This window comes from Callionymus lyra, chromosome 15 (assembly GCF_982586985.1).
Source record: "Callionymus lyra chromosome 15, fCalLyr1.hap1.1, whole genome shotgun sequence".
Classification (NCBI taxonomy): domain Eukaryota; kingdom Metazoa; phylum Chordata; class Actinopteri; order Syngnathiformes; family Callionymidae; genus Callionymus; species Callionymus lyra.
Genome location: NC_141832.1, coordinates 5,149,005 through 5,160,823, shown reverse-complemented (window position 1 = coordinate 5,160,823; position 11,819 = coordinate 5,149,005). Strand labels below are relative to the sequence as shown.

The window sequence follows — 11,819 nt, the reverse complement described above, 5'->3', positions numbered from 1 at the left end:
AGTATTACAGCGCTCTGTAGTATTGCTCCGAAAAGTTTTGCAGTATTACAGCGCTCTGTAGAATACAGTTAAACTATCGACACCTCACCCCCGTCAGAACATCACATGACCAAAACCCACACGCTCTCATTGGTCAAGTTTATGATTTGGTATCCATGTCACCGTTTACACGTGTAGACGTCGACACCCCTGGTTTGTTAAGTTGTTATGAAGGTGAAAACACACTTTCAGGGGTCAGAGGTCAAGGTGTCAAAGGTGGAGCGTGTACCTGGCACTGACGGTGTTGTGCACGTGGCTGTGACGGGCGTGACCACGGCGGCGTGTAGAGGAACCGGGGCGGTCTCCTGGATGGGCGTCAGAGGTTTGGCCGCGGGCGGGAGGAGGACGTGGGACGAAGCGACCGCCAGGACCGGAGCAGAGACGGGGGCCAGGGCGGGGGTGGGGACCGGGACCTGGGAGGGCAGAGAGTGTGTGAGGTGCCCGGGAACGCTGACCAAAGCCGGTCCAGAACTGACCTGAGTTTGGGTCGCGCTCTGGGACAAGGCTATCGTGTGGACATGGGTTGGGGGGGGCAGAGCTTGCCCAGGTCCTGGGAGGGACAGGGAGGTCTGTGCTGGGAAGGATCCCGGGGTTTGGACCCGAGCGGGGACCAGAGCAGGGTTGGACAGGACCGGTTGTGCCGGGGCCAGGGCGAGTGTTGGGGACGATACGCCAGGTTGTTGAGTGAAAAAATGGTTCTGTGTGGTCGCTGTGGACTGGTGGGTCTGTACAGAACTGGCTTCCTGCTGGACCACCGCCGGTCCCATGTGGGTCTGAACCGGAATGGGCGGGGGATTCTGCTGCAGGGGAGTCGGGAGAGGAGCGACCATGTGGGTGTGGGTTATACCCGAGGGTGTGGTCTGGACCTGGGCCTTGGGGTGGACGGGGGTCATCATGTGCGCCGGGTGGATGGGCGTGGGCTGGGCCGGGGCGAGGGTGACTGTGGTAGACACGGGGGCGGGTGCGAGGATGGGGGTGAAGAGGAACCGCTGGACTTGACCGTTGGGCATGGCTGCCTGCATCAGCTGCTGCCCGGGCCCCGGGACCACCGAGACTCCCTGTGGGATGATCTGGAGCTGGCCCTGGGTCTGGCCCTGACCCTGGATCACCACCGTTAGCCCCGGGTTTCCCGCCTACGAGACCAGACCAAACAGTGTGAATGATGACCTCTTAGACCCTGCTATGTTTCCATAGATCCCACTCACCTGGGCACTCTGGGTCAGCTGCATGAGCTGAGCCATGGTCAGCTTGACCTGACCCTGCTGGGGCCGGGCGGGCTGGGGGGAGGCCCCCGCGGGCGTAGAAGGTAGGGAGGGTCCGGCTCTCTGAGCGTCGGTTGCCGGGACGGTCAGGCCGTGAACCACCTGCTGAGCTCCTGAGACAGAAACAGACGTTGATGAGGAGGTTCAGTGGGACCCGGGGAGGGACTTCCGTAGACACCTTGTTGAGGAGGACCTCTGGCAGGGGGGGTGGACACCTGGGGGTCTGTGCCGCTCTGGGTCACAGTTCTGGCGGGCTACACACAAAGAATCCAGAATTAGGTCCCATCGGGTCAAGTTCTTCTCACCAAGTGAAGGCAAGAACCTGGTTCTGGGGGGACGCGGCAGAACTGGAGGCTCTGATGTTGAGGTTGCCGGTGGTGGGGTGCAGCGTGCTGTAGGTCCGCAGGTTGGCTGGAGGTCCGGACGGGAAAATACTCTGGACCTTCTGTTCGCCTGCAGAGAAGGTTGAGACGTGAGACCCTCAACAAAACATCAGCGTCGTCAGAATATTTACTAATAAAATGTTCAAACTTACATTTTATTTAAACGTATTTGAATCATTGAATTATTCAAATCATTGTTTTGTATATTTAAGCTGGAATTTGTCCTTAATTTTAATAATTAATTTTAATTTAAAAAAAAAAATCCAACACTTTAAAAATTATTATTTTATTTTCTTTACATTTAAAGTTTGTTATTCTAATATCAGTCATGTTCATTATTATTTTTTATTTAATTTTTAAATAGTTTACTGTAAAAATAAATGTAATATCTTCAAAATGTTTGTTTTTTTTGCATAGAATTTTCTGATAATTCTGAATCTAAATTTAATATTTTTAATTATAATTATATTAATAAAGTTTTTATCCATCTTTTTTTAATTCATAGTATTTTAAATTCAATATATAAATGTTGGTATAATAGTGAAACCAGACATTACCAACAGAGCACCGAGCTACTGGATCAAACTTTCAGCCAATCACGCGACACGTGACCATCGCGTGACCATCATGTGACCATCATGTGACCATCATGTGACCATCACGTGACCATCACGTGACCATCACGTGACCATCACGTGACCATCACGTGACCATCACGTGACCATCACGTGACCATCACGTGACCATCACGTGACCATCACGTGACCATCACGTGACCATCACGTGACCATCACGTGACCATCACGTGACCAGCTGACGACACCGACACCTGGACTCACCTGAGCTGCTGCTCGACTGTCCTTGTTTGACCCAGGACGCGAAGGACTGATGGAAGTTCTTGTCCTGCTGCAGCGAGACCGAGGAGCCCAGCTTGGAGGCCAGGACCATCTTAGTCCCGGGCGTGACGGTGCCGGGTCTGAGCTGGGACGCGGGGGTGATGGGCAGGTGGGAGGCGGAGGTGGCAGGGCTGGACAGGGGCGACGCCATGTTGGGTCTGGGCTGCTCCAAGCGTTTCTGTAACGGTTTAAACCATCAGGAAACGATTCCGGTCCGCCCCGGTTTCGAGGCCCTCGTGTTCCGATCTCACCTGCTGGGCCGCCAGGCGGGCCTGCTTCAACTGGTTCTCCAGGTGGGCCTTGACCTCCTCTGCGGTCTTCAGACTGCCCGACTTGGACGAGTCGATGCCCTGAGCCTTCTCCTTCTCCAGCCTAGACCAGGAGCCACATTAGAAAGCGTATAATAGGAAATATAAAATAGCTTTTAATTTTTTAATTATTATTCAAATTAATTTTATCTAAAGATTCTAAATCTAAATTTAAAAAAGGCACTTTTCATATATTTTACAATTGAAAATAAAATGCCATTATTTCATAAAACCATATTAAAATATTTCATTTTATACACATTTAATTAAACAAATATGAAATAAAAGCCAAATTATATTTTAACTGTAAACATAAATATCTTGGTCTAATTAAATGTATTACGGTACTTTTTTAAAACTTTTAATTTAAATTATGTTTAAACAAATCATTGTAGTTAAATAAGTTAAGATAGAAATTGAATTAATTAAAGACTCAATTATTAACTTAAAACTGAAGAAATGAATTGAACTAGTAATAAAATTGTTGACCATCGTTAACGGTCAGTACGTTTGCTTTGACCTCAGCCACATAGAGGGGGTCAGAGGTCACGTCGCCGGTAGGTCTGGTACCTTTCGGCAAAAGCCCGGATCTCCCACAGCTCCAGGTCCTCCTCGGGCACCCAGGTCTCCACGGCGACGGGACCCAGCTGCTTGGTGGGCTCCTGCTTCTTGGGCCTGAGGGCGCTGGAGCGAAGACCTTTCCTCTGGGGGGTCGGGGTCTCTGGGGGACGCGGCGACGGGTCAGAACCGGACAAACGCATGGGATCGTGCGACCGAAGAGGAAACGGATAAGAACCTTTGGGCGTGTCCCGGTTCCCCAGAGGACAGATGATCTTCCGGATGCAGTACTCGGAGCGGATCCCGTGCGGCTCCACGTCTCTCCTGCGGATGATCTCTGTCGTGACGATGTCGGTTTCCGTCGTTTCTGCGAAGCAAAGGCTGGAGTGAAGAGAAGGTTCGGACGGAGAATGACGGACCTGAAGGTTCGTACTCTTGCGTGTGGTTCCCACGCCGGCCGGGGCTTTCACCGCCATGTCGTCCCAGCGCAGACACGCCCAGAGCAGCCGCAGCATCAGGCTGACCCCGGCCAGAGAGTTCATGGTCTGCAGACGGTACCTGGACACAGGTGCGGAGTCATGAGCGTCACCGTTGTATTAACACAGAGCTAACACATTAGCACGAGCTAACACATTAGCAAGAGCTAACACATTAGCACGAGCTAACACATCAGCACGAGCTAACATATTAGCAAGAGCTAACACATTAGCACGAGCTAACACAATAGCACGAGCTAACATATTAGCAAGAGCTAACACATCAGCACGAGCTAACACATTAGCAACAGCTAACACATTAGCAACAGCTAACACATTAGCACGAGCTAACACATTAGCACGAGCTAACATCCATACACAGCCGTTTATGTGTATAAATGTTTTCTTTAACCACTAAATATCGTATTTTCATGAAAGTGTATCAATATTCCAAAGAACTGTATCCATTTTTTTCTTCAGCTTTTAAATCAGATTTATATATATTTTTTTATGGTTTATATTTCCTTAAAGTGTGTATAAAGACAATCTTAATTTTTTTATTACAATTAAAATGCAAATATTCCTGTTGTTTCTTCAGGTTAGATTATGACCCGCAAAATGCCGACGATGACTGAGGACGAGAGGATACAGTGAGTCCAGCAGCTTTTAGAGCTGATGTTTGGACACAACACCAGAGTCAAGTACTGGACAATACTACACATATATACTTGTTACTACACTATCACAACACCAGAGTCAAGTACTGGACAGTACTACATATATATACTTGTTACTACACTATCACAAAACCAGAGTAAAGTACTAGACAATACTACACATATATACTTGTTACTACACTATCACAACACCAGAGTCAAGTACTGGAGAATACTACATATATATACTTGTTACTACACTATCACAACACCAGAGTCAAGTACTGGACAATACTACACATATATACTTGTTACTACACTATCACAACACCAGAGTCAAGTACTGGACAGTACTACATATATATACTTGTTACTACACTATCACAAAACCAGAGTAAAGTACTAGACAATACTACACATATATACTTGTTACTACACTATCACAACACCAGAGTCAAGTACTGGACAATACTACATATATATACTTGTTACTACACTATCACAACACCAGAGTCAAGTACTGGACAATACTACACATATATACTTGTTACTACACTATCACAACACCAGAGTCAAGTACTGGACAATACTACACATATATACTTGTTACTACACTATCACAACACCAGAGTCAAGTACTGGACAGTACTACATATATATACTTGTTACTACACTATCACAAAACCAGAGTCAAGTACTGGACAATACTACACATATATACTTGTTACTACACTATCACAACACCAGAGTCAAGTACTGGACAATACTACACATATATATACTTGTTACTACACTATCACAACACCAGAGTCAAGTACTGGACAATACTACACATATATACTTGTTACTACACTATCACAACACCAGAGTCAAGTACTGGACAATACTACACATATATACTTGTTACTACACTATCACAACACCAGAGTCAAGTACTGGACAGTACTACATATATATACTTGTTACTACACTATCACAAAACCAGAGTCAAGTACTGGACAATACTACACATATATACTTGTTACTACACTATCACAACACCAGAGTCAAGTACTGGACAATACTACACATATATATACTTGTTACTACACTATCACAACACCAGAGTCAAGTACTGGACAATACTACACATATATACTTGTTACTACACTATCACAACACCAGAGTCAAGTACTGGACAATACTACACATATATACTTGTTACTACACTATCACAACACCAGAGTCAAGTACTGGACAATACTACACATACAGTGCCTTGCGAAAGTTTCGGCCCCCTTGAACCTTTCAACATTTCGCCACATTTCAGGCTTCAAACATAAAGATATAAAATTTTAATTTTTTGTCATGAATCAACAACAAGTGGGACACAATCGTGAAGTGGAACGAAATTTATTGGATAATTTTAACTTTTTTAACAAATAAAAAACTGAAAAGTGGGGCGTGCAATATTATTCGGCCCCTTTACTTTCAGTGCAGCAAACTCACTCCAGAAGTTCAGTGAGGATCTTTGAATGATCCAATGTTGTCCTAAATGACTGATGATGATAAATAGAATGCACCTGTGTGTTATCAAGTATCCGTATAAATGCACCTGCTCTTTGATAGTCTCAGGGTTCTGTTTAAAGCGCAGAGAGAACCATGAAGACAAAGGAACACACCAGGCAGGTCCGAGATACTGTTGTGGAGAAGTTTAAAGCCGGATTTGGACACAAAAATATTTCCCAAGCTTTAAACATCTCAAGGAGCACTGTGCAAGCAATTCTATTGAAATGGAAGGAGTATCAGACCACTGCAAATCTACCAAGACCCGGCCATCCCTCCAAACTTTCATCTCAAACAAGGAGAAGACTGATCAGAGATGCAGCCAAGAGGCCCATGATCACTCTGGATGAACTGCAGATAACTACAGCTGAGGTGGGAGAGTCTGTCCATAGGACAACAATCAGTCGTGCACTGCACAAATCTGGCCTTTATAGAAGAGTGGCAAGAAGAAAGCCATTTCTCAAAGATATCCATAAAAAGTCTTGTTTAAAGTTTGCCACAAGCCACCTGGGAGACACACCAAACATGTGGAAGAAGGTGCTCTGGTCAGATGAAACCAAAATCGAACTTCTTGGCCACAATGCAAAACGATATGTTTGGCGTAAAAGCAACACAGCTCATCACCCTGAACACACCATCCCCACTGTCAAACATGGTGGTGGCAGCATCATGGTTTGGGCCTGCTTTTCTTCAGCAGGGACAGGGAAGATGGCTAAAATTGATGGGAAGATGGATGGAGCCAAATACAGGACCATTCTGGAAGAATTCCTGTTGGAATCTGCAAAAGACCTGAGACTGGGACGGAGATTTATCTTCCAACAGGACAATGATCCAAAACATAAAGCCAAATCTACAATGGAATGGTTCACAAATAGACGTATCCAGGTGTTAGAATGGCCAAGTCAAAGTCCAGACCTGAATCCAATCGAGAATCTGTGGAAAGAGCTGAAGACTGCTGTTCACAAACGCTCTCCATCCAACCTCACTGAGCTCGAGCTGTTTTGCAAGGAAGAATGGGCAAGAATTCCAGTCTCTCGATGTGCAAAACTGATAGAGACATACCCCAAGAGACTTGCAGCTGTAATTGCAGCAAAAGGTGGCGCTACAAAGTATTAGCGCAAGTGGGCCGAATAATATTGCACGCCCCACTTTTCAGTTTTTTATTTGTTAAAAAAGTTTAAATTATCCAATAAATTTCGTTCCACTTCACGATTGGGTCCCACTTGTTGTTGATTCTTGACAAAAAATTAAAATTTTATATCTTTATGTTTGAAGCCTGAAATGTGGCGAAATGTTGAAAGGTTCAAGGGGGCCGGATACTTTCGCAAGGCACTGTATATACTTGTTACTACACTATCACAACACCAGAGTCAAGTACTGGACAATACTACACATATATACTTGTTACTACACTATCACAACACCAGAGTCAAGTACTGGACAATACTACACATATATACTTGTTACTAAACTATCCCTATATATTGTATCCTTGAATCATGACACATAACAACACATCGAGACGACCTCACTGACCTCCAGGTGATGCTGAAGGTGGGTCTGGGTGAGGGGTAGGGCCAGATATCAGGGGCTGGTTTGGCGTTGTAGCTGAAGATGGGCACCTCCCTGATGCCGGCCCGCCGGGCGAGCCTCTTCAGGTCGTCGTTGGGGAGGATGAAGATGCTCTTCTTGCTGCTCTTGGTGACAAACTTGCGGTAAGAAGGCAGCGCCGTTCCGGACCGGGACTTCTTGGACTTGGAGTACTTGAGGAGGCTGACTCGGTCTTTGGTGGTGTACTCCTTACTGATGGTGCTGCTGGTTCTGGTCTTCTGGGTCTGAGAGTCTGGAGGGCGGGGAATAGACTTGGAGCTGGTGTCGTGGTTCACGGTGCTTTTGGGCCCGTCACTCTCCAGCGAGTGGTTTTCCAGCTTTGGAACCTTGAGAGGAGGAGGACCATCGCCGTCGGACCCGTCGTTCCGGGCCACGTTCCCATTCACCAGCGACTTCACTGGATCCTTCACCTGATCCGACCTGGAGTCCGAGGCGTCGCCATTCATCTGCAGGCCGGTCTTGTCCGGATCGCCCTCCGCGTGGTTCTGCTCCATCTCCTCGAAGCCGCGTTTCTTCGAGCCCTCCTCCATCTGGACCACCGGTTTGGACTCGGGCACACAGTTCGTGATCAAGGATCCTCCGTTGAGTTCTTTGTGGGTCTCCGCCTGCTCCAGACCGAAGTCCAGCTTCTTAACCACCGGGTCGCTCTCCTCCTTCTTGACCGCCGGAGTGGCCTCCTCCGCCTTCACCCGGGAGGTCCGGACCTGCAGCGCCGCCTGCCTCAGGCGCTCCAGGCGCTGCTTCTCCTCCAGGGTGAACTGCTTGACCCGGCGCTCCAGGAGAGCGTCCAGCTTGCAGGGCTTCACCTTCTTCTTGTAGGCCGTGCGCAGCTGGAAGCCCTCGCTGACGTTGACCACGTCGGAGAAGAGCGCGGAGGAGGCCGGCTCCTCCTGCTGGTCCTTCTGCGACGAGGTCTGGTCCACGGGGAGACGGTCTGCACGAGGAGGTCAGAAGAGCTCACAAGACTGCACGTTTGAACATTTCAAAAGTCGAACCTTCAACTGAAGCCACGGTGACGTCCGTCTCCATCTTCTCCTCCACATCCTTCCCTTCTTCATCGTGTCCGTTCTCCTCAGGACTCTTGGTCGCGTCTTCTCCGTTAACTGGAGGATCTTTCTCCTCCTGCTGGACTTTTGATGCTTCGGCTTCTCGATTGATTTTAGCTGCGAACAAACACATGTTGACGATAAGATAAGACATCGTTCTTTCCACACAAGATGGTATAATTACATTAATAAATATGAAAAAACTCCTTTAACAGAAACGATAAAAAACAACAATGAATACCATATTATAATATATAAATAAAATAATAAAACAATGAATACCATATTATAATAAATAAAATAATAAAACAATAATGAATACCATATTATAATAGATAAATAAAATAATAAAACAATGAATACCATATTATAATAGATAAATAAAATAATAAAACAATAATGAATACCATATTATAATAGATAAATAAAATAATAAAACAATAATGAATACCATATTATAATAGATAAATAAAATAATAAAACAATGAATACCATATTATAATAGATAAATAAAATAATAAAACAATAATGAATACCATATTATAATAGATAAATAAAATAATAAAACATAATGAATACCATATTATAATAGATAAATAAAATAATAATACAATAATGAATACCATATTATAATAAATAAATAAAATAATAAAACATAATGAATACCATATTATAATAGATAAATAAAATAATAAAACAATAATGAATACCATATTATAATAGATAAATAAAATAATAAAACAATGAATACCATATTATAATAAATAAAATAATAAAACAATGAATACCATATTATAATAAATAAAATAATAAAACAATGAATACCATATTATAATAAATAAATAAAATAATAAAACATAATGAATACCATATTATAATAGATAAATAAAATAATAAAACATAATGAATACCATATTATAATAGATAAATAAAATAATAAAACATAATGAATACCATATTATAATAGATAAATAAAATAATAAAACAATGAATACCATATTATAATAAATAAATAAAATAATAAAACAATGAATACCATATTATAATAGATAAATAAAATAATAAAACATAATGAATACCATATTATAATAGATAAATAAAATAATAAAACATAATGAATACCATATTATAATAGATCAATAAAATAATAAAACAATGAATACCATATTATAATAGGTAAATAAAATAATAAAACATTAATGAATACCATATTATAATAGATAAATAAAATAATAAAACAATAATGAATACCATATTATAATAGATAAATAAAATAATAAAACAATAATGAATACCATATTATAATAGATAAATAAAATAATGAATACCATATTATAATAGATAAATAAAATAATAAAACAATAATGAATACCATATTATAATGGATAAATAAAACAATAATGAATACCATATTTTAATGGATAAATAAAATAATAAAACAATGAATACCATATTATAATAAATAAATAAAATAATAAAACATAATGAATACCATATTATAATAGATAAATAAAATAATGAAACAATAATGAATACCATATTATAATAGATAAATAAAATAATAAAACAATAATGAATACCATATTATAATAGATAAATAAAATAACAAAACAATAATGAATACCATATTATAATAAATAAATAAAACAATAATGAATACCATATTATAATAGATAAATAAAATAATAAAACATAATGAATACCAAATTATAATAGATAAATAAAATAATAAAACAATAATGAATACCATATTATAATAGATAAATAAAATAATAATACAATAATGAATACCATATTATACTGGATAAATAAAATAATAAAACAATAATGAATACCATATTATAATAGATAAATAAAATAATAAAACAATAATGAATACCATATTATAATATATAAATAAAATAATAAAACATAATGAATACCATATTATAATAAATAAATAAAATAATAAAACATAATGAATACCAAATTATAATAGATAAATAAAATAATAAAACAATAATGAATACCATATTATAATAGATAAATAAAATAATAATACAATAATGAATACCATATTATACTGGATAAATAAAATAATAAAACAATAATGAATACCATATTATAATAGATAAATAAAATAATAAAACAATAATGAATACCATATTATAATAGATAAATAAAATAATAATACAATAATGAATACCATATTATAATAGATAAATAAAATAATAATACAATAATGAATACCATATTATACTGGATAAATAAAATAATAAAACAATAATGAATACCATATTATAATAGATAAATAAAATAATAAAACATTAATGAATACCATATTATAATAAATAAATAAAATAATAAAACATAAAGAATACCATATTATAATAGATAAATAAAATAATAATACAATAATGAATACCATATTATACTGGATAAATAAAATAATAAAACAATAATGAATACCATATTATAATAGATAAATGAAATAATAATACAATAATGAATACCATATTATACTGGATAAATAAAATAATAAAACAATAATGAATACCATATTATAATAGATAAATAAAATAATAAAACAATAATGAATACCATATTATAATAAATAAAATAATAAAACAATAATGAATACCATATTATAATAGATAAATAAAATAATAAAACAATAATGAATACCATATTATAATAAATAAATAAAATGATAAAACATAATGAATACCATATTATAATGGATAAATAAAATAATAAAACATAATGAATACCATATTATAATAGGTAAATAAAATAATAAAACAATAATGAATACCATATTATAATAGATAAATAAAATAATAAAACAATAATGAATACCATATTATAATAGATAAATAAAATAATAATACAATAATGAATACCATATTATAATAGATAAATAAAATAATAAAACATAATGAATACCATATTATTATGGAAAAATAAAATAATAAAACAATAATGAATACCATATTATAATAGATAAATAAAATAATAAAACATAATGAATACCATATTATAATAGGTAAATAAAATAAT

At 38.8% G+C, this 11,819-nt stretch overlaps 1 protein-coding gene across 4 annotated transcripts in view; it reads right to left on the bottom strand.

The window, feature by feature from the left end:
- Nucleotides 1-11,819, bottom strand: part of LOC148064593 (nucleosome-remodeling factor subunit BPTF-like) — a 29,816-nt gene that overhangs the window by 8,296 nt on the left and 9,701 nt on the right. For 2 of the 4 annotated variants that reach the window (XM_087809940.1, XM_087809941.1), the window contains exons 12-21: nucleotides 8,730-8,897; nucleotides 7,660-8,668; nucleotides 3,685-4,004; nucleotides 3,459-3,609; nucleotides 2,832-2,952; nucleotides 2,524-2,758; nucleotides 1,624-1,754; nucleotides 1,480-1,555; nucleotides 1,245-1,414; nucleotides 269-1,172 (exon numbers count right to left, since the gene is read on the bottom strand). In XM_087809940.1, the coding sequence (XP_087666066.1) occupies nucleotides 269-1,172; nucleotides 1,245-1,414; nucleotides 1,480-1,555; nucleotides 1,624-1,754; nucleotides 2,524-2,758; nucleotides 2,832-2,952; nucleotides 3,459-3,609; nucleotides 3,685-4,004; nucleotides 7,660-8,668; nucleotides 8,730-8,897 (3,285 nt within the window). The remainder of the gene's footprint in view (nucleotides 1-268; nucleotides 1,173-1,244; nucleotides 1,415-1,479; nucleotides 1,556-1,623; nucleotides 1,755-2,523; nucleotides 2,759-2,831; nucleotides 2,953-3,458; nucleotides 3,610-3,684; nucleotides 4,005-7,659; nucleotides 8,669-8,729; nucleotides 8,898-11,819) is intronic. The other 2 variants (XM_087809942.1, XM_087809943.1) reach the window with 2 other exon arrangements.